The 23,741-nt window shown below is 40.6% G+C and overlaps 1 protein-coding gene across 1 annotated transcript in view; it reads left to right on the top strand.

Annotated features, from left to right (window-relative positions):
* The window catches only part of afg2a (AAA ATPase AFG2A), a 215,237-nt gene that overhangs the window by 64,618 nt on the left and 126,878 nt on the right, over positions 1-23,741 (top strand). The window contains exons 12-15 of the mRNA XM_084719790.1: positions 18-227; positions 7,819-7,872; positions 8,138-8,217; positions 18,763-18,889. Coding sequence (XP_084575916.1) covers positions 18-227; positions 7,819-7,872; positions 8,138-8,217; positions 18,763-18,889 — 471 coding nt within the window. The remainder of the gene's footprint in view (positions 1-17; positions 228-7,818; positions 7,873-8,137; positions 8,218-18,762; positions 18,890-23,741) is intronic.

The raw sequence follows: 23,741 nt of genomic DNA, 5'->3' as shown, positions 1-23,741 counted from the left end.
TTTTCTCTTACTTCCAGGTCTGCTGGTCGGATGTCGGCGGGATGGAGGAGGTGAAGCTGAAACTGAAGCAGGCAGTGGAGTGGCCTCTGAGGCACCCTGAGGCCTTCACCCGCATGGGGATCCAGCCGCCGAAAGGAGTCCTGCTCTACGGCCCCCCCGGCTGCTCCAAGACCATGATAGCCAAGGCCCTGGCGAATGAAAGTGGCCTCAACTTCCTGGCAATTAAAGTGAGTTTTCATCAAGTAGTCATACTTGTATTATCTCAGAGTTATATCTTCAATTTTATTTGCCCTGATAAGATTAAAAAAAAAATCTGCTTTTCTGGTGTGCAGTGCATGATGAGTTCAATTTTTATTCATAAATATGAACAAATAATGTCTTACAGGTGTGTGTCTTCAAATCATATTCTGGTTGGGTGATCTGCCAAAAAACATGACTCACTGGGAAGAAAAATAAGGGAATGGAGTTCATCCAAAAATGCGCTCAAAGAAAATATAGCGATAGCCAAGGTGTTGTGAGCAAGTTTTCAGAAGTGATGTCATTAGCTTGATGATTGATGATTTGTTGATTCAATCTCATCTCACAGTTGAAGGCTTTTGCTTAACCTTTGGATATAACTTAGAAAAGCATCTAAAGATGAAACACTGTTTATCATTGTGTTTTTCTAAATGGCTGAGAGGTTTAACAGCTGTAATCTCAATATACAGTTTTCACCTTTATTTTCACTTAAAGGAATAGTTCACCCAAAAATGAAAATTCAGTCATTATCTACTCACCCTCATGCCGACTGAAAGTCAGGTTTAGTTTTTAAGTCCACAAAACACTGCTTGAGTTTCACAGGAAAACAGTGTTGCAGAATCTCCCAAACTCCAGCAGTGTTTTGCAGACTGGAAAACTAAACCGGACCTTCAATCAGTAAGAAGATGAGTAGATAATGACTGAATTTTCATTTTTGGGTGAACTATCCCTTTAAGTAGCTTTAAGTTTGTAAGTAGACCTCCTTGCAGTAAATATATTTATGATTGTAATAAATCATAAAATTAATTAAATTGAGGAAACATGCTTACTTGAAATATGCTACTCTGAGAATGCTACAGCAGTGTAGTGTGTCTTACTTTGAAATTTCTGCTCTAGGCTGGAGTGTAGGGCTGGAACGATCACCGATCAAATCATATATTGGCGATTGGAAGGTTGCCAGGCGATTTGCTGTTCATCAAGGCAATTTTGAAAAAAAAAAAAACGGCGCCCTACTGTGCATTAAGAGATGTTTCTGGAGGAAATACATGACTGTTAGAGAAGCCCCGTTTACAAACAGACCTACAATCCACATTCTCTCTCCTCTCCTCTCCTCTCTTTGATTCGAACTGACACAGCCCGTTTGCTCATGCTTCCGGGTCGTTCAACAGAGTAGGCTAATTGCAAATAAATATTGTTTTAATGTGTAACTACTGAAATGTTCACACAAGGGCTTTCATAAATTCCTACAGTGTTGAGGCACTGCCGCCTTTGCAGGTTAAAAGTTAATGACAGCGACTTGAAGTGAGGAGGAGCAACACATCTCCGGCGTGTCAGCGCAGCGGTGTCGCTCACTTTCGCATGTGATGCAAAACATTAAAAATAACATCATTATAACAAAAAGTATAAGCCTGCAGTGCTTGAAGTGCTAGCTTGGGGGATCGGGAGTTTTGTGGCTTCAGCAGGATGATGAAGACGAAGGTGCGCAAATAAATTGGTTGTCTGAACATTTTTCACGGACACACATTTGTTGCATATTTTGCAGATAGGCTTTGTTGTGTCCGTCGGCTCACCTCTGGCATCTGGGATGAACCCAAAAAACTCCCAAATTGGAGATGTGGCGTTTTTCTTTGCCACCAAAGCCACAGCGGTGTCAGTGTTGGCAGCCATGCTGACTGGTAGCGATCAACATAAGACACGTGCCAAGGACACGTGCCGCCCCTGCCCCCTTGCCAATTTAATCGTGTATTGGCAATCTAGAGCAATGACAATCTACAATTTGAAATTTGAAAAAGGCAATCGCACAGCCCTATTGGAGTGACTGCTATAGTTTGCCTGTTTCATGTTAATCAGACTTCAAATTAATGTTGAATGTTAACTGAATGAGTGTCTACTTATGAGTTGTAAGAAATCATTAATAATCTTGTAGAAGCTGTAGATGTTTCTAATAGTTAAATTGAGCAATATGTTAATGAAGTCAAGAGATGTTGAGAGAGTAAGGAGAACTCCAACTCCTTGAGCTGTGTTTTCTTGATAATGGGCTTATAAACAGCTGATCACCTTACAGGGGAGGACTTTTCATCGCTTGCCTGAACTTCCTCATGTCTGAGGAGGAGGGGGCTGGGCTAAACAACTTGCTTCAAGTATAGATCGTGTATTAAAAATCTCGCTATTTGGACTGCAGAAGTCATTTCTGGATGTCCAGTTTTTACATATTGCTCCTTTAATTAAATATTCAAACCCGAGACTTAATGATTTTTTTCATAGCTGCACCATTCTATCAAAGACAAATATGCAGAACGTCTTTTACACTTTCTTCTTCTTCTTTTTTTTGTTTTTGTTGGTTGATATTTTCCCAAAATTCAGCCTAACACGTGATATCTTTGGAAACTTTGAGATTTCCACTATAATTTAAAATCATTTCTGTTGGTTACGTAATAGGTAATGCAGTGCCATTTCAATTTGAATTAATTGTTCATACTTTTTCTGAAGTAAGGTCCCCATGGCGGTCCACTGGCAGGGCCTTGACTTTGCCTCTCTATATCTAAATTATTATACACACATCAGAAAAAATATGATCCACAAATTACTTCTACAGTATCGAATGTGTCACAGTAGTCACAGAGATGTGTTCCTGATGACCTGGAGGCGTTCTGACTGCCCAACTTCCTCTGCAGAAAGCTTCCCTGTCTGACCTCTGACCCTGTGTTTGTCCCCTCCTCATTCATCACCCCGTCCTCTCCGCCACCCGCTCTGTCCCCCTCACTTCATCCCGCCCAGGCCTGGTTGACAGAGATTGATTGATCAGCTTGTTGAATTTTTGATCAGTGAACATTTGCGAAGCTGTTGCCATGCGAGACACAAAGCTTCGACAGAATCTGTCAACCAGGGTCATTAAGCCGTCTGCAAAAGTGGGTGTGATTTTCAAGCTTGTTTGTTTTGTTTTATTTCACTATATAATGTTGCACAGGGACAAAGTCATAGAAATGCAGAAAAACGTTTTTTTTGTCAACCTCCTGTTACATACTTTATTCTTATCCTGAACAAGTGTAGACTCACCTTTGTATACATTACCACAATCATTGGAAAATAAATTAAACATGCAGTTATTTTCTACAGAATTGTCTAAGTATAAATTTACTTTAAGGCATTGCAGTAATGCTGCTTTTTTAATCTTAGACTGGTGGAGTTCATAGCATACAGCTGGTGAAAGACATGAAAGAAAAACACATTTACATAATAAAGAAAAAAGATGCATTTTTGGGTAAATGCATTCACATTTTCATGATTATCCAATTAGATTGCAAAGTTGAGTCAGAGGTAAAGCTGCAACTAATAATTATTTTCATTAGTGATTAATCTGTCAATCATTCTCTCAATTTGGTTCATAAAATGTCAGAAAATAGTGAAATCAGTGTTCATCACTGTTTCCCAAAACTCAAGGTGACATCCTCTTACGTTGTTTTGTCCATAGTCCAAAAATATTCAGTTTATTGTCATAAGAAACCAGAAGATATTCACAATTGAAAAACTGAAATTAGAGATTTTTTCCTAGCCATTGATTGTAGATTAAATAGGTTGAAATCTTCTTTAACAAATGATCTGCAGTTGAAGTGAACTGATTCTCCCCAGACTCGGGGAAGCTCAGGCAGGCTGGAGGAGCTCTGCAGAAGTGCAGGACATGTGCAAGATCCTAAATTGATAATAACAAGCGACACTGAGTCCTACGCTGTAAGTTGAGCAGCTGTTTATAACTGTCAGTTGTCTGTCAGTGCAAAGATAAGCCTGATATCCTGAAAACAAAAGCCTGTTGTTCTGAAAATACACACTCTGGAGTTTGAGTGAAGTGGCTGCCTGCCAAACTCCCTTAACATTTTACTCAATTTAACTTTTATAAACATCTACTCCTACTACAATATTATTGATGATTTCTTACGACTCATAACCAGACATTTACTCCTTTGGCAAACATTCAGCATTAATTTGAACTTTAATTAATGTGAAACGGGCAAACAAAAACAACTATTCTGGCCTGGAATAGAAATTTCAAAGGGGGACATTACAGCTGCAGCCTTGATCTCAGAGTAGCAAATATTTCAACTTAACATGTTTCCTTGACCTATGATTTATTACAGAAAATATATTACAGATTTCTCCTTTAAATTGATTGATTATCTAAAAAGTTGGTGATTCATTTAGTAGTTGACATAATTGATTATTCGACCAATAGTTGCAGCTCTAATCAGCAGTCAATAATCATATGAAGACATTTTTTACTACAACCAATCATCATTATTATTGTTAAACTAATAACTACTTTTCACAATAGTTGAAATTCTGAATTTTCTCACTTAGTGTTGCTGAATTGTGTTTTGTGTTTGATACAAGGAATGATTTTTTTTTTAAAGAGTAGCACTGTAGTGTTGTGCAACACTTCTCAAGACGTCAGGAAGAGTATCTGCTTCGTGAAAAGGGTAAAAAACATCCTGTCCCTCCCGCTGAAAGTCGCTCTCCAGCATCTGCAATAACAGTATCAGGTTTTTCCAGTGCGGCGGTTGCTTTGACATAGATACGTTATCCAGATTTAAATGTGGATACTTTAAGGCTCAGCCTGTTTCCTCTGTGTGAAAAAGCCCTATTATCATCTTGTCAATTTCAGTTTCCTCCCACTGCAGCCACTCAAACACACTCACATCCGCAGACGCGGACGTGCACACAAACACACAAACACGCACATGCACAGCTTGTATCTCTGCAGTTTCAATAGTTTTAAACTCACCATGTCCAGCCCTTTGGCTCTGCTGCAGAGAGAGAGGAACCTGGGATTAATGAGTCAACCTCCACACTTACTGTAGGAGACAAAAGGGCTGGGAGTTAAGTGTCGTCTCCTCCGTCAGCCCAGAGGTGTTGAAAGGGTGGATTGCAGGGGAGGAAGTTCTTGTGAGGGCTGAGTGGATGTTTATCTGCTTGTGAGCGAGGGAGAGAGGAAGATTGAAAGAGAGGGAGAAGAGAGTGAAAGGGCAGAGGAGGTTAAGTTAGTTTTAATAGTGATCAGAATAAAATTAGCAGTGGTAGCAGAGCAAGTAGTGGGTTTTGTGGGACACCAACCCGGCTAAATCTGAACATGCAGCCTGTCTTCATGACGCTTCTGAACAGTTCCCGTCCACACTGAAATACACAAAGAATTAGAAAAAAACGTGCACTGTTTCACACCAAAATTACACGCTGAAATAGGCGATTGGCCCTTTTCCGTTTGTCGGTAGACCTGTTTGCCTTACAGTCTTTTTTTCTGATGCCTGTGCAGGAGAGCGAGACAGATGTTTTTTTAAAAGTGTCTGTGTTTGGCCGTTTTGATGCTTCTAACTGAATCTCTGTCGTTTGAAGTTTAACAGGATTTGTTCCTTGGGTTTATGATGTTGTATACTCTTTTTAACAACACTTCACTGAAGCAGTCTTGAACATCTTTACTGCTACACAGCACCTGATACTGTCTGTGCAGTCTATTTTAATATTTTTGAAAAATTCAGTTTTATGGTCCACACTGAAACAATGCCGGAAAACCTTGGTGTTTTTCCCCTCTGGTGACCTGTATTTTGAGGGTAAAAAACATCCTTTTAGTGCGGTTGACAAAAAATTGTTTTCATATTTAGCCAGCTCAGTGTGAATGTGGCGTCCAGTCGCTGTGATGGCAGTAGGTGTAAAAGCTGCAGCAGTTATAGGTAGTGGTAAAACATGGCGGCCTCTGTGGAAGAGAACCTGCACCCTCTGCAGATAAAAACTGCTCATTCTTATTCTCAGGTGATTACACACAAATGAAAACATACTTGCCAATACATCCCCCTCCACACTGGACTTTAAGTGAGAGCAAATACCAAAAATGGAACCACACACAGTGTTGGACATTTGCATGGGACTGGTAAACCTTCATGCATCTTGCACAAATTGTTGATCTAAACTAAATGGTCACAGACCCTTTAATTTTGCCTGTGAAAACATGCCAGAGCTACAGCAGCACTTGGTAATAGTGTAGTAGTGGCAGTACTTGATGTACTACTGTAGTAGCTGTTCTGGGGAAGACAATAGTAGCAAATACAGTGCTATAGTGTTCACACAGCGGGAAATTTCATGATTTGGCAGCTGAACCAAAAATGATGTTACACACGAACCAGTACACAGTGTACAGCGAACATTGAAACAGCACTGTGCAATTACAGCACACACACCCCGCTGTCCTTCATGACCTCCTCACGCTGTGCTATCGCTGTTTCACTGCGTTTCTCTTTTTAATCTCTAAAAGACGCCACAGAACAGCAGCTGCTTCGGTTCACTCTCAGTTTAAACCATCTGCTAAACACAGTAACCCCCCCCCCAGGTGATACTTCAACAAACAGAACCACGATTATGAGGGCAATTATTTACCACTGCTTGAAATCACACACTTTAAAGGAGAAATCTGCTCCATATTTACTCTAATTTTCATAAAATGACCATGATGTGATATATCAAGGAAACTTGCTAAGTTGAAAAAACTGGCTTCTGTGACAACAGTACAACAACAGCCGTGGTGTCCTTCTTTGAAATTTCTTTTCTGGGCCAAATAACTGTTTCTGTTTGCCTGTTTCACGTTAATCGGAGTTAAAATTAATGCTGGATGTTTGCTGAATGAGTAAGTCTCTGTGTAGGAGTTGTAAGAAATCATCAATAATCTTTTAGAAGGAGTAGATGGTTAAAACGGTTAATGGTTAAATTGAGCAGTGTCTTAATGGAGTTTGGCAGCAGTGAGACAGGCAGTCACTTAACTCAAACTCCAGAGTGTGTATTTTCAGAGCAGTGGGCTTTTGTTTTCAGGAAAATGGGCTTAGCTTTACACTGACAGTTATAAACAGCTCATCAACTTACTTGTTGTTGCTTGCTCAGTTCCCTCCAGGATTTTTCAGGCCTGTTTTGGGATAGTCGCGGCCTAAAATGCCTGATTTCACTGCAACTTCTCTAAAAGAAATTGCAATCTGTGTTGTGATGCTGCTAGGCATTTCTTGCAATGAAATTGCAGGACCAAATGAAAATTGCAAAAGAAAGTTGTGATTTTTCTTTTTAAAAAAAAAAAAAAAATATATATATATATATATATAATTCACTAAAAATCGAAGGCAACTTATTCCACAGAGAACAAAATCCCACTCTACTCTGAGTGTTTTAACTAACCTCATGAAAAAGGCTCAGAATTACAAGAACAAATTGAAAATTCTGCTTTATTTGTAAATGAAGACGTGCCTGAGCTTCACTGAGTCTGGGGAGGAGGGGGTGGGGGGAAAACAACTCGCTTCAGTCATAGACTGTTTATTTAATGGGGATTAAACCTATGTAATGTAACGTCTATGACTGCAACTTGCTGTTTGGACTGTAGTAATCATTTCTGGATGCACGATTGTCACATATCACTCCTTTAAGCTTGACTAGTTCAGCATACTTTTTCTTTTGGCAGGTCTGATGAAGACTTAATCATTTCTAGATGTCAGTGTGTCAAATTATAGTCCAGATCCTACCACTTATATACTGTTTAATTCATACTGTTTACTTTTTTAGGGTCCAGAATTACTGAGCAAGTATGTTGGAGAGTCTGAAAGATCAGTGAGAGAGGTACGTACATTTAACTTCCCTTACCTATTTTTGTGTTGATGTGAAGTTATGCAAGCTGACATTCTTCTCTGGACCACATTAAGTATCTGAACTGAATTGTGTAAATATTTTTAGTTGTTGATGTAATGAACATATGACCTGTGATGTAAATTCTGACATTACTGAGTGCTGTATTTCCTGTGTATGTTTGTGCTGAGAATGATTCATTGGCCCCGTTAAAGAGTTGTCCTGTTTTCGTCTCTCCTATTGTTGCTTATGCCTGCAGGTGTTTCGGAAGGCGAGGGCCGTCGCTCCCTCCATCGTCTTCTTTGATGAGATCGACGCTCTGGCCAGTGAAAGAGGAAGGTACCATACTTTTCTTAACACCATAGAAAGAGGTCTATAATTAGAAAAGCTGTGAAATTAATGTCAAGAACACAGTTGCTGCCCACTTGATGAATTTTCCTTGGGTGATTGTTCGCTGCTGACCACTGCTACTGTCCGCTGTGAACTATTTTCAGCACTGTGGTCATCCATTGTCCGGCGATGACAAATGCACAGTCATCGCTGCGGTCTGCTTTAATTTACCATCCCTCGCTTGTCTCCCAGCTTGTCTCACAAAGATTCTCTTATGAATGGATGGAGCAAACATCCCTAAAAGTCTGCATGACTGCTCTATCAAAGCCAGCCACTCGGTTCCCATGGTGTCCTCTCAGACTTTTGCGGCTTTTCGCTACCGGCAAACACAGAACACAGTCTTGTCCGGAGGCGCTTTAGTGGGATGGCACTGGGAACATCTGTGGCTTAAAGGAAAGAGGACGGGGGGCGGACAGAGGACACAGACCGGAGGCGCACAAACACTTCATTGTGCCCGTCCACGGCAGATGGGGAAGGCCAAATATGCAGCATACTTCCTGGTAAACCAGTCGATGAAACTAAATGTTGTAGGAAGGAGCACAGAAAGGCCAACAGACAGTCCCTGTAAATGTTTCTGCGTGGGCCCTCAGTCAGATGCTTCAAATGCTCTGCAGCGTCTAAGATCTCATATCTTTCATACTATTTCATCTTATCTTATCTTAGATTAGAATCACCACCACCATTTTCTCTACATGCTTTCTGAACAAAAATATTTTGTTTTTCCCTAAGAAAACAAAAATAAATAAACAAATCTTTGGGCTGCCGCCTGAAAGAGGAGTATTCAAATCATTAGTCAGAGACCCCTCAGTCATCAGAGCTTACAAAAATGCACAAGGATGATGTTTCAATTAGAAATTCTAAATAAGGGGAATCATGAATATGTACTTATTACACTTATTAAAAATATCCTGATGACAACATGTGTTGTTCTTGTTTTTAACTGTGATATAACACACAGAGCAGTGCAACAGCATGGCAGGCTGGCAGGCCAAACTCATCTTTCCCCAGAGTCGATGAAGCTCAGGCAGGCTGCAGGAACACTGCAGGAGCACAAGACGAGTGCACTATTGTAAACTGACAATAACAAGCGACAGCGAGTCCTTCACTGTATGATGATCAGCTGTTTATAACTGTCACTTCTCTGCCAGTGTAAAGTTAGGTCTGTTATCCTGAAAGTGAAAGGCCACTTCTCTGAAAATACACACTCTGGAGCTGGAGTTCAGTGACTGCCTGTCTTACTCACTGCCAGACTCCATTAACATTTTGCTCAATTTAACCGTTCCAAACATCCACTCCTTCTAAAAGATTATTAATGATTTCTTATGACTCATAAACACAGTGTTTCCTCTACATTCATTCAGGGGTGGCAGCCCGCCACTCCTAAATCCTAGCCGCCACTCCTTCAAATTTCTTTTTTTTTTTTATTATTATTATTGTTGACGCAAATACACCACCGCCGCATCTCTCCACCTTAAAAACAGACTCCTGTCGGGTACTTACGAGCACTAAGGTAAACTGCAGATAACTATATTGCTCAGTATGGAAATATACATGCGCGTGCTCATTTGCATGATGCTAGCGTTGTTTGGGGGGCGCGGTCGTCAAGCACGTCAAGCACCTAGGCGACAGGGCAGAGTCAGAGGAGCGAATTCCCGAATTACAAATAAACAATAAAGCAGCGAATTACTGGCCGGAGAAGAGGTAGACGTAAGTTATTAGCTTGAGATAACTAGACAGATTTTACAAGTTAAACAGACGTTCACAATATGTTGATGACCAGCTAACGTTACATAACTTATCGGTAGTTTAAGTTAATTTGGCCCGGTGCCAACTCAGTGTCGCTAACGTGAGTAAACTAATTGACAGTATTAGGCTAACGTTAATATCTACACACTATTATGTAACAACTGACTGCATTTTTCAGATGAGTTTATTGAAATATTTCTCTAAGAAGAGAAACGGAACGCCTGCCCCCGCTGCTGAAAAAAATCCTAGAGGAAACACTGATAAACAGGCAGTTACTTATTCAGCAAACATTCAGCATTCATTTGAACTCTAATTAATGTGAAATGGGTAGAATTAAACAGTCATTCAGGCCTGAAATGGAAATTTGAGTAGGACACCACGGCTATAGCATTATTCTCAGAGACGCATGTTTCCTTAATCTCTGATGGCAAATCATGGTCATTTTATGACAAATTACTGTACATATATAAAAAGCCTTGTTCAAAACTTTGCAAATCTCTGCTGGTTGCATCTGCCAGTTGTGGTGGAATTGCAGTAGGTGCTTCACCATTTAATCCCTAGTCTACACTCTATGTGGTTTTCTTGTCGGCTTTGACTCCTGGCACTTCAGGGCTGAATCAGCTAATTAGATGGCTAGCTCCATGGCTAACCGAACTCACTAGCAAACCCCAGCTATGGTCCACAACAAACAGTGGTGAGCCTGCTTTAGCAACAAGTCAACTAGCTATACGCTGTCTGTCCGTCAGCTAACTCTGTCAGCTAAATCACTTTGGGACAGTTGTCAAACTGGCCTTATTAATGACATGTTATGACAAGTCCAGATGGTGCCACTTTACTTGAATTCAAGGAAAATATTAATGACATACGTATAATGGTCTCATATGATAGTTTAAAGGGACAGTTCACTCCAAAATCAAAATTACAAATTTTCCTCTGGCCTGTAGTTCTATTTATCCATCTAGATTTTTATTTTTGATGTGAGTTGCAGAGTTTTGGAGATATCAGCTGTAGAGATGTCTGCCTTCTCTCCAATGTAATGGGACTGAATGGCACTGTGGTGCTAAAAGCGGCAAAGAAAACCCCAAACATTTGAAAAACTCAAAACCAGCGTCTGTTTCCAAAAATCATGACCCAGTTACTCAAGATAGTCCACAGACCTTGTTGTGAGCAGTTTCCAATAGGAACTACTTTATTTCTGCAGTAGAATCTCCTGGAACTGCTTTCTTTTCTACCAGAAAGAAAGTAGTTCTTAAAAAGTTTTCTTTGTGTTAAAACATAATAAAACATTTTTTTTTAAGTTTTAAGTTATCATAAAAAAATCATCTCAGGCTATGTCAGCTTTGAAGTTAAAGATGACACAACTGACACCTAATGAACAGTCATCATTCATTAAGAATGTGCATTGACTGCAGGAACCTAAAACTTTTTGTACTTTTAATGCAGACTTGACTCATTTCCACTTTACACTCTGTTGCAACTTCATCAATCAAGTTTTTGCCACGGACAAGTTCTCTTTAGTTTCTCAGTATGATTGAGCTTCCCCTCTTTATCTTAATGTTCAATTTTGCGAATGCACTCTGATTCCCCGCCGAGCTGCAAGCCAGCCTTCACCAATAATGCAGTTAGAGTGTGAGAGTTTGTCAGCTGGCTGCGATGGACGTGGGTCTGGACCGGCGCCTCGAGGCCACTTGCCTTTTTAAAAATGCACTTACCGCTGATCTATAAAGGTTATTTATTGGTCTTCACTTCCTGCCATGTTTAATCAATGAAGTGGCTCACGCACGCCGGTAAGAATTCAAAACTGTTGACACAACCAGACAGCCTCTGCTGTGCAGTGTGTGTGTGTGTGTGTATGTGTGTGTGTGTGTGTCTGTGTGTGTGTGTGTGTGCATTTTTTTCCTTTCGAGGCAGATGAGAAGCACCTGTAAATCTGTCAGCCTACCTGCCACGAGTCTAAACTGGTGGAATAAAATGAAGAAGACAGAGAGAAGACAGGAAGAGAGGCAAATGAGGGAAGAAAAAAAACTGAATGTTTGATAGAGGCAGAGATCGACAGACAAGAGAAGACAAAAAAAAATGATGGACTGAAATAAAAATAAAGTGACTGCATTCCTGACAGAGAACCAAGAGAAGAAAATAGGAGATAATTATGAGAAATGAAAGATAGCACTGAAGAGTCTTTTTTTTCAGTGGAAGTCCAAACATGGTAGTAGTTTTCAAGGATTGAAATTTCTGGGATTTTGGATGAAGTAGAAAATTCTTGCAATTGTAATTGTATTACTTTCCTAACAAATCGCTTCTTCCATATATGTTCTATAGGTGACATATTTTGAGAAACTAATTAAGCGTTACACCGATCAGGCATAACATTATGACCTTCTGTCTAATATTGTGTTGGTCCCCCTTTTGCTGACAAAACAGCCCTGACCCGTCGAGGCATGGACTCCACTAGACCCCTGAAGGTGTGCTGTGGTATCTGGCACCAAGATGTTAGCAGCAGATCCTTTAAGTCCTGTAAGTTGTGAGGTGGGGCCTCCATGGATCAGACTTGTTTGTCCAGCACATCCCACAGATGATCGATTGGATTGAGATCTGGGGAATTTGGAGGCCAAGTCAACACCTCAAACTCGTTGTTGTGCTCCTCAAACCATTCCTGAACCATTTTTTCTTTGTGGCACGGAGCATTATCCTGCTGAAAGAGGCCACAGCCATCAGGGAATACTGTTTCCATGAAAGGGTGTACATGGTCTGCAACAATGCTTAGGTAGGTGGTACGTGTCAAAGTAACATCCAGCAGAACATTGACCAAAGCATCACTGCCTCCGCTGGCTTGCCTTCTTCCCATAGTGCATCCTGGTGCCATGTGTTCCCCAGGTACACCCGGCCATCCACATGATGTAAAAGAAAACGTGATTCATCAGACCAGGCCACCTTCTTCCATTGCTCTGTGGTCCAGTTCTGATGCTCATGTGTCCATTGTTGGTGCTTCAGCGGTGCACAGCAGTCAGTATGGACACCCTGACTGGTCTGCAGCTATGCAGCCCCATACACAACAAACTGTGATACACTGTGTATTCTGACACCTTTCTATCAGAACCAGCATTAACTCCTTCAGCAATTTAAGCAACAGTAGCTCGTCTGTTGGATCGGACCACACGGGCCAGCCTTCACTCCCCGCTTGCATCAGTGAGTCTTGGCCACCTATGACCCTGTTACTGGTTCACCACTGTTCCTTCCTTGGATCATTTTTGATAGACCACACCACTGCAGACCAGGAACACCCCACAAGAGCTGCAGTTTTTTTTCAATCCTTACGCTTGCCCATTTTTCCTGCTTCTTTCATCAACTCTGAGGACAAAATGTTCACTTGCTGCCTAATATATCCCACCCACTAACAGGTGCCATGATGAAGAGATAATCAGTGTTATTCACTTCATGTGTCAGTGGTCATAATGTTATGCCTGATCGATGAGTGTTTCAGTATGTGATTCTGTAAGCGAGGTGATATATTGCTATTTTTTAATCTAATTTGAGGAAAGCTATCATAGTATAAAGCAGTGTTTACTAATTTTTTTTTCCTGGAGACCCACTTTCAAAGAATGACAAACCATCACGATCCAATCAACGATAGATCTTATTAATACATCTTTGTAAGACTTCATTTGCACATAAATGAATGTTCCTGACCATTTTCTGTCTTTGATTTACACATCACCTTTTATTATCTTCACTAGAGCTGCAATGATTAATCGATTATTAAATTAAACCCCAACTATTTTCATTCAATGTTAATATAATGCACAGATTGATCAGCAGTAAGAATAATCATTATTTGCAGCCCCAGTATTTGATGCATTTTATTGCAAAGATACACACGTCAGATACTTTATAAATGAGAAGTAAATGCATTTAGGCAGAGTTAACAGGACATGTCATTGTTTTTGCTCCTCCCTCCTAAAGAACACACCACTATATGCATAAAATCTGAGTGGAAAAAAGTTTGCTTTTTATCTGGTCTGAACAGGGACAATACATGACAACACTGGCGTCTAGCAGTTTGTGGTCTAAACACAACACAAAATGAACCACTGCCAAGAATCTTATCACATTATCACTATACAGTGTTTTCAGAATCGATACAGTATCACAAAAGATGATATTGTGATACTCAAGTATATCTATCTTCTTCCATGCCTCTCTCATAAATTGTTGTATAGACCCCTTTTTTTTTTTTTTTACCAACATCATGGTGTTAGCTGGAGGCAAAACGAAAGAACAACACAGAACAGTAGGCCTCATAACCAAGCTAAAAGTTTCTTCTCATACCAGCTGCCACTGCCAGTCTCCTGCCTGTGTTCCTGATTGAACTGATCACCTCCCGATTCAAGTTTCTATCTTTTACCGGATGATCTTTAAATGATCAGAAGTGTTCTATACAGGGCAGTTCGACTGTTGGTCATCCTGTCTGAATTTTCATGTTGAAATGTGGGCTAATATTTTATTGGCGAAAACTTGATGTTTTACAGTGTACCATGCTGCATACAGGTTGCAATGACAGTGGCAACAAAAGTAGAAGAACAACATAAATAACTGTTTGATATAAAAGATCCGGTTCATTATCATTACCAATGAGCACAGCACTGACCCCTTTTAAAATTAAAGTCTCTTAGTGGTTTAACGCTAAGCAAAATACTATTGATTTTTAATTTCTGGTATTTCCATGATGGCTTTATGGCCCACATGAAACTTTTCGATGGGCTGCCTCCAGCTCCCAGGCCACATTTTGCTCAGGTCTGCTGTAGACCAATAAATTAGCAGAATAAAATGACATAAGTTGCCCAGAAAGACAACTGGTGATGGACTCAATCAATCATCAGTATATATGTCCAATCACTCAACCCTATGGCAAAGTAACCCTTGTGTTCCTGGGCAGTTAGTGAATGTATATAGTCAGAAAAACTTGCCATTGTTAAAAAAAAAAAACAAGCCAAAAATGTGCTAGCTAGTGTTAGCTATGGTGCTTAGGGAATTGTTCTGTTTCCACCTGAGCTCCTCCCACAGAAACATGTCATAATGTTTACCAACAAAAAAGGGTCTATATGAATATGTAATTTACTATGTAAAGATGTAAGAAAATTAAATTGAAAATGCTTGAAAAGTGCTTGAATTTGACTTTGGAAAAGGTGTAGGAACCCTGTCTCTGTATTTCTTTCATCTCCTCCCTCATTGTCTCTCTGTCCTTCCTCACCTTTTCTTTCAACTTCATCCAACTTCTCCTTATGTTCTTCCTCCCCTTTCTCCCTACAGTGCTTCTTTTTCCTGACCCCCCCCCTTTTGTCTCTCTTTCTATCACTTCACTTTCTCTCACCATCTTCATTCATCCTCTCCCCCGTATTTTTTCACCTCATATTCTCTCTTTCATTCCCCTTTCTCCCTCCAATTCACTGCTCTGCCCTCCTCTCCCTAATCCTCTTCCCTCCTTCCTTTTCTACCCACTATCTCCCCTTTCCCTCTCTCCCTCTGTCTCTCTGTCTCTCCCTTCATATCTCAGTGACAGAGCTCCTTTGTGTTCCTCTGCAGCCTTGTCTCTGCTAATGACGTCTGGCACTTCCGCTGGCCCTGTCAACAGAGACTGTGTGTGTGTTTGAGCTGAGAAGGGTGGCTGTCTGCACTGCGTTATGGAAAATAACCACCTTGTAATGCAGTGACTAACACATTGATGAGTTTCTTAAAGGATAAAGCTGGTGATATTCCACAGGATATTTGTTGTACTGTCAACAAATCCTACTTAAAGTATTAACGATGTAGCCAAGGCCTGATATATCTTATTCCTCCGTGCCATAGAGCTCCATTGTTGTCTGAAAACTGTTAAAAACACATCAGTGAGCCACACTGTTGCACTGGCAGATATGTTCCTTCATTGCCATGAACGCACATGGTAGTTTATGCTGAGTTAGTCCCGCATGCACCATCCTGCTGCCCCAAATACTCACTACAGCACCAAATGTATGTTAATCCGTGGCTGAAAATAGTCCCCATAAAATGCACCATTTACCAGTGTTTGGGTAACATTTGCTAAAAACTACAGTACCCAGTTGTTTTAGGAAATTATTTACCCAGACCATGAAATGGGTTGCTCATTTATTTGATAATTCCTTCTTTCCGTTTTTCTCAAAATTGTTCCATTTCGCCTGAAAGGGTAGCCTGGGAACCAACTAGATTTGCGAGCTCATGTTTCATTTACTCTGGCAAATACGTCTGGCCGCTCGGACTGGGACGAGACACTTACCTCCCTGTTTGATACTATCATAAAGCTTGGGTACTCATTTGGCATGTATTGCGATTCTTAAGTACTGCAATTCTAAAAGTATTGCTATTTGATATTACGATTTATTTGGTTTCTTTTTTAACACTAGATCTTGGGGAGAAAGTTGAATCAAACACTTTCAGCAGCATCACTGCTATACTGCATATAAAAGTAGTAAATTAAATACTTGAACTGTTCCTGCTCATCAAGCCAGTGCTGTGAGAAAATAATCAATAAAATAATGTGAGGTCAACATGAGTAGAGCCTGCACAGTGTGAGTGTTCTCCACATATGAAATTGAACTTCCATCCTTTAATGACCCTAAACTTGATTGCATATTAAAGTGGTAAATAAAATGTACAATACAATAAATAAAAAGAAGACTTTTTGAAGTGCTACATCTAGTTGTTTCTGCTCATGAAGTAGGGAACAATAAATAAAATATAAAGTATAAATGTTTGTGCTGCCCTCATCTGGCACACAGTGTCTCTTCCAAGTCATAGCTGTTATTTTGAGTTTGACTTTTGACACTTTGAGCTTGCTGTAGCTGGTCTGTGTGGCGTGTTGAAGCCAGAAAAAATAGATTGAGTTATCAGTGTGTGAAATCAGACGCTATTAGTTCATTTCCAAAGACCAGAGAATATATATGCATTGAAGTATAAGCAGACATGTCCTTTTATTTTAGGCGTGTGAAGTAAAATAGATCTGTTTCACAATGCTAATTTCCATTCAATGGGACTTCCCATTGTGTGTTAGCATAGAGCGAACAGACCGAGCGCTAGAAATTGAAAAATCAGTTCAGGATACTTAAGAGAATAGAAATAGATTTTTTTTTTTTGAATTTCCACCCTTACTGGTCACCCGTCCATTCAGACAGGTTTCCACCCGTCTGGTCTCTTGTCAGGCCAGTCACAACAGCTTATTTAACATGGGGCAGGTTTTATACACTGACTGACAGGAGCGTCGCCAGTCCAGATTTAAAGTGTTACATCCAGGCTCAACTCAGATAAAATTATCAAACTAGGCAGTCCTGATCAATTATGAATAAAGACTCTGGTAATGTATTGTGTATTTCTTGCACCAAATGTTGTCTGATTTTACATTTTAGTTACATTACATTTAGTACATGTAAGAGTCTTTGTAACCAGGCTGCCATTTTTTCTCCTTTTTTTTTTGCCAGTGCCGTTACCATGGCAACACATCTGAAGCTACCTGTTAGCTTGTTAAGTGAGGCAGCAGGTCCACTGACTGAGTTCTACAAAAGCACTAACCTTGAGCTCAAAAATGATGGAACGCGGAATACCAAAAACTCACACCCAACTCGAATGCCTCATTGGGCGGCTCCAAAAGCCAATCAGTCCCCATCGGCCCCCATATTAAGATGCCCAAATGTACAGCAGAAATAAACATATTTACAGCCCAAAACGTTTGCGGTCTTTATAGCTGATTTCCCTGTTAATAATTTTTATACAATTCACCTGTCTAAATTCTATAAAGGCTTACAGTTATGCATAATTAATAGTATGTCCTCTTGCAGTGACAGATGGGGGCCATCACAGATAGTTAGCAACTTGATGCACCCACGCCTCATCACATCACAGAGACTTTGTCCATTTTTTATACTGTCTGTGGCTCTACAACATTTAAGAGGATTGCATTCAAATGATCAAAAATGGATCTTGATTAAATTAAAATATTAAGAATTATGACTTTAAATATCATATATTGCACACTCAACATCTCATCTTAGGGTATGGAAACTTGGGTGGGATGAACTCCAGCAGTGCATTTACAAGTCCAAACACGGTGACATATTTGTTAACTTTGTCTAAAGGCAGGCTGCTTTATTTGAGAGGGATGACGTCTTTTCTGGTGCCTTGTTTTGAGTTTCACTTCAGTAGGACGTCATTGGCAGGAGGGTTCACTTTTCCTGCCAGAGCCTTTTCTTTTTTTTTTTTTTTTTTTATTAAGAAGGATTGCATTAATGAAAGAACCTGCTATCAGAGTGTCAGTGAAACTATTCAAAAGTTCCCTACAAGTATTCAAGAACTGGATGATTGTCCTCATTGCGTAATACAGCAAATATTAGTGATGAATGAGAGAAGTTTGAGGCATGCGTTGTGTTGGACTCCTGAGAGCAGGAACTTGCATGCTGCTACATATTTGTATCATCCATCAATAACACATTTGTCTCCTTTCTATATGCATCTTGTTTTCTTTACTTCTTTACAGTAAACACTGTCTGTCCTTGCACCAATCAACCCATCCATCATCAAGAACTTCCTTTTTTCCCAGTTTTTGACTAATTTACATACATCCCTTTCCCTTTCCGTCATCCATCCTTCCATTCAATGGTCCATCCACACATCAATCTCATCTCTGTTTCCCTCTCTTTCGATCCTGTCCACTCATCTATCTTATGTTCTCATCCACCCCTTCAGCTCCTCGGGCTCCGGCGGTGTCGGCGACCGGGTCCTGGCTCAGCTCCTGACAGAGATGGACGGCATCGAGCAGCTCCGAGACGTCACTGTGCTGGCTGCCACCAACCGGCCCGACATGATCGATAAGGTAAACAGACGCCGGGCCCTCTTGTCTTTATCTCTCCTTCCTCCTCTTTGGTCGGTGATTGATAAGGTTGAGGGGATGTTGTGTGTTTGCCTCTCTTGTCTCCTCCTTTCCCTCCCTTCCTCTGTTGTACATGATTGATAAGGTTAAAGGTCGCTTGCTCTGGCCTGTCTTCTTCGGCTCTCTCTTCGGATGCTGTCACTGCCTTGTTTTGGTGCAGATGAATTAGATGCTGGAGCGCTCTACACCTTGTTTGGGTTGGAGTGCATTTGTTTTAGACATGTTTAGAGTGGTTTAGTCTAAGTAGAATTTTTGCTCATGTAGTTCTGTTTGTTTGGCCAAACCAAGTGTCTTTGTCCTCTTCCAAGAGATCTAATGGTGGCTTATCCTGACTGAAAAGTAAATGCCTTCAAAACACCAAAAGTATGTGGCTGTTTCCATTTTAAGTGCAAACCGGAGTTAATAGATTAGTTATGTTTTTGTCTAGAATGCCAGCAAGTGCAAAGTCCATCATGCTTGATGTCATTTGTTGCTGTCTTCACATCCTCTTTAGTAGGATTGACATTCATTTTGGATCTTGTTCCCAGTTCTTGAAATACCCAGATTTTTCTCAGCTCTGACACTGACAAATCTCTTATCCAACCTTATATCTCTCTGCAATCCGCTTTAGCCATGCTAGATGGCAATGTTGGTCAGTCATCAGTTCATCAGTTCATCGTCTTCGTTGGTCTAAATTGAACAACTGTGAGATGAATTACCATGAAATAGAAATGCATGGTATCCATAGGATGAATTATGCCTGGGCCATATGGCTGAAAAGTCTTTCACGATAGTCATGTTTCATATCGGTTGATATCCGATATGAAACATCAACTATTGATCATGTGGATTGTGACTGGTGATATGTTTTATACTCAAAAAAGGTGGAAGCTTACCTCACAAGGCAGCTGGATTCGCAAGATCACGCAAGAATTCATCTTGCCAGGCTCAAAGATATCTGTTTGTGTCAGTGTTTGCCAATCAATGTCCTCGGAGGGACTGCTGGCAGCAACAAGCATGGAGAGGCGTCCATGGAAACGACTCATCTCAAACAAACAATGGTTTCTCCTGAAGAAGTTAGCATAGATACTGTGATAGCATCAGTTATATCAGAACTATAGAGCATTAGAGTGCTGTGAATAGAGCTGCTTGCATAGGTAGCAGACTAAAGCTAGCCAGTATATATGACTTTTAGTCGTGTTTATTAGGAAACAGCAATGAACCAAATATTGAGGTATCGTTTGCAGAAATCCCCGGGGGATGCTGTGGCTCAGCGGGTAGGGCGAGTCAAGTGCTGATCACAGGGTTGGTGGGTTGATGCCCCACCTGAATGCCCAGTTGCTCCCCACAGGGATGCACAAACCAGTGCAAGCTGTCCTCGGATAAGTTGAGAGGGTTGCACCAGAAGGGCTTGCTTAATTATGGTAGTCCGTTGTATCTGATAATGACTTCTACTTCTGTTTCATTTGGTGGGTTTTGGTGTGACTGTGCACTGTATCCCACATCCCCTAAGTGTTGCTTTGAGCTGGTCCTTGTATCTCCACTTTTGGCCTTCTACAGATCGTCGGCCGTGGTGTAGTTGACCGTACAAGAGCTTGTGTGGAAGCTGGCCCTCTGGCATCCTGATGGTATGGCCAACCCAGCATAGTAGGTGTTGAAGAAATGTGGCCTCCATGCTCCTACATTGCCAGTATTTCCACATGTGGCACACAATCCTGCCAGGTCAGCGCAAGAATGCGTTGGAGACATTTGATGTGGAAGTTCTCCAGCTGTTGGATGTGGCAACAGTACAAGGTCTAGGCTTCGCAACCATAGAGTATTGTGGAGACACGAAAGGCCTAGTAGACTACTGTCTTAGTGTGTATGTTGAGATTTTTGTTCAGGAACACCCTCTTATGCACTTTTCCTAAGGAGGCTGAGACATGCTTTAGACAGTTTTGAACCAGAAGGGCAGTCTGCGTAAAAAAAGCCTCTGCCAAATCAAATATGTGGATCATAAAAATAAGATTCCCCTGCCAGGTTTGGCAAGAGCTGGTTTGCTCGCGCAATTTGCTGTGAACACAAGATCCACTGTGGTGAGCCCTGATTGTGGAGCAGCAGAAAGAAGAGGAAAATTAGCAAAATTTCCATTTTTAGCTAGTGCTTAGCATTGCTTTTGCCATGTCAAATTCAGGACATTCTCACAGTTAAACATTGATATTGATTGATTCAGTATCAGTTTTAAGCTTTTAGTTTTGCATCAGGACTCTGTCCAGTAATGGAAACTAGTATCCTGGGGAAAATAAGGTGTAAACGTTAGAAGGCTACACTCAAATTCTTTTTATGAACATTTGACACCTCTTTTTCAGGTTCAGATTATAGGATGTGGGCATTAATTCAGCTCAAGCAATCAGTCCATTTAAAAGTGCAGGTGGGAGTAATAAATTAATCACTCCTGTCTTTCTTCTTCCACTCCGTGACAATTTGAGAAAATGAAGATGCCTCTATTAGTCTCTTTATTCCTCTACCCCTCGTCCATTTTCTATTTTTCTGCCCCTTTATCTCCTTCTCTTCCTCTTCCCATCTACAAAAGCTTTCTTTGGTCTCTTATCCACCCATCTCCGTCCTAATGAAATTTCCTGAGTGCTGATCAAAGACGGAGTCTGTGCCTTGTCAAAGAGGACACAGGAAAGGAGAATGTTGCGGTGCTTCTTAAGCTCCTGCTCAAGCTGCCGTCTGTCTCTGTCTTTCTTCCATTTATCTGTCTTTGGGTCTCCTCCCAAACTTACTTTAAATACACTAATATCTCTGATGCTGTCAGGAAGTGTTGATTATAAACTAGAATATCCATCATAAAAGATAATATTAACAGCACTTAAACTTATGGAGTGACTTCTTTTTAAAATAATGTTCTTAATTTTACTTAAAGGGCAGTTCTGGGAGTTGGTGATAGTTTTGTCCATCATGACTATTGCTCATAAAAAGATTTGACTCAACCCTCATCTGGCAAAAGCAAAGTTATCTTTCCAGTGGAAAGCACTTGTCTGTGTAACTTTTGGTTAAGAGTTTGGGATGATTTCTATTCGGTTAAAGTTTCTGAGAAAGCTTTCAGAAGCTTGTCCTGATTGATAAGCATTGTAAAGCCAGAAAAGACTTTGATCAATGGAGAAATCTGTAATATATTTACTGTAATAAATTAGAAAATGACCATGATATGTCATCAGAAATGAGGGAAACATGCAAAGTTGAAATTGCCACAGCTGTGGTGTTCTCCTTTGAAATTTTGATTTTGATTCCCATAACTTGTGCTTTATTTGCTTGTTTCATGTTCAAATTAATGATGAATGTTCACTGATGAGTAAATGTCTATCAGTCATAAGAAATCAATAATTATCTTTCAGAAGGAGTAGATGTTTAACAGTTACATTGTGCAACATGTCAATGGAGTCTGGCCAGCAGTCACTGAACTCTAGCTCCAGAGTTTGTATTTTTGGGGCAGTGTGATTTTTGATTAGAGGATAATAGCCTTAACTTTACATCAACAGACAATTGACCCTTTGCTAAGCCCCAACTCCAAACAGCAACTGTCCAATCATAGCTTAACAACCGTAACTTGGGCTGTCAAGCTTTCCATCTCTCTGCATGTTGAAGGTGTGCAGGAAGCTCAAAGAAGAGCGATGCTCAGTGTTTCATGAGTCTGGATGGTGTCGTCTTTTTTGTTGTCTCTCAAAAACATGAAAAACAAGAGCACATATGTGGTGAATGGATTAAACTCTGCTTTCATCTGCTCTAACATAAGCTGCTAACGTTAGCACGTCTGGCTAACTAACACTAGCGTACTAGCTGCAGTAACTTTACCTCCAGACAAACTTGTTAGACCCCACTGCATCTGTATTTGTTCTGTGGGGGTTTGAGGAGGAGGATGTGGGCTGATGAAGAATCAAAGTGGGCCAACGACAATGCATTTCTCCCTGGCTCACTGTCTCAAGTCTGAGCTGAGTTAGCTTAGCTCTTATGGCGACTCCACAACTGCGGTCTGGCTGGGTGATCCGGCTCTAGGTCTGCTGCACTGATCGAGGCCCTGCACTTCCTTTTCTCACATTAATGAGAGTATTTCTGTCATCTATCATGTAGATACACCTGCCACATTTCACCATCCGACCAATGTTTGCTGAGATGTAAGCTAGCTTTAGCCTCGTTTTTTTTTTTAGCATTAATGTTGTGTCATGTATGCAGCTGTCTGGTAACTTTACATAAACACTTTCACAGGGTTCTTGTTTTAAAACATGTCAGATGGAAACATTAAAACATCAGCTGGAGACTTCTCAGCTGACTCAAGGAGTTAGCATTAGCTTAGATTAGCCAGCTACACTTCTGAAATCTGCTTGCAAGTCATTATTTTAGCCGAGAAAATCCACTATCATCTGCTAGAAATGAGAAGGTGCTTTCTTGTACGTCTCTGAGGAATCACAGACCTCGTGTTTCAACAGTTACTCACAATTTCAATGTTAAATCTACCACCGAGAATGGAAAGTTTTGCAGCAACACTGCGCTCGTCTTCCGCTCCCGCCGTGTTCCTGGGGCCTGCTGAGCTTCCTTGAGTCTAGGAAGCTACAATAGATTGTATATTTAATAGTGATTCAAACCATTTAATATACAGTGTATGGCTCCAACTCCCTGTTTGGATTGTAATGCTAATTTTTGGACATGCAATTGCTCCTTTAAGTTTGAAAGTAGGAGTAAAAAAAGTTTCACTTTTAGCAGTTAACAGAAACTGGGTTACTTGTGTACATTTAGTTCAAGACATCAGATTACCGCAGAAAGTTACTTAAGGTCA

Source organism: Lutjanus erythropterus, chromosome 5 (genome assembly GCF_056507025.1).
Source record: "Lutjanus erythropterus isolate fLutEry1 chromosome 5, fLutEry1.hap2, whole genome shotgun sequence".
Classification (NCBI taxonomy): domain Eukaryota; kingdom Metazoa; phylum Chordata; class Actinopteri; order Lutjaniformes; family Lutjanidae; genus Lutjanus; species Lutjanus erythropterus.
The sequence above is the reverse complement of the archived record's forward strand: the minus strand, read 5'-3'. Positions and strand labels throughout refer to the sequence as shown.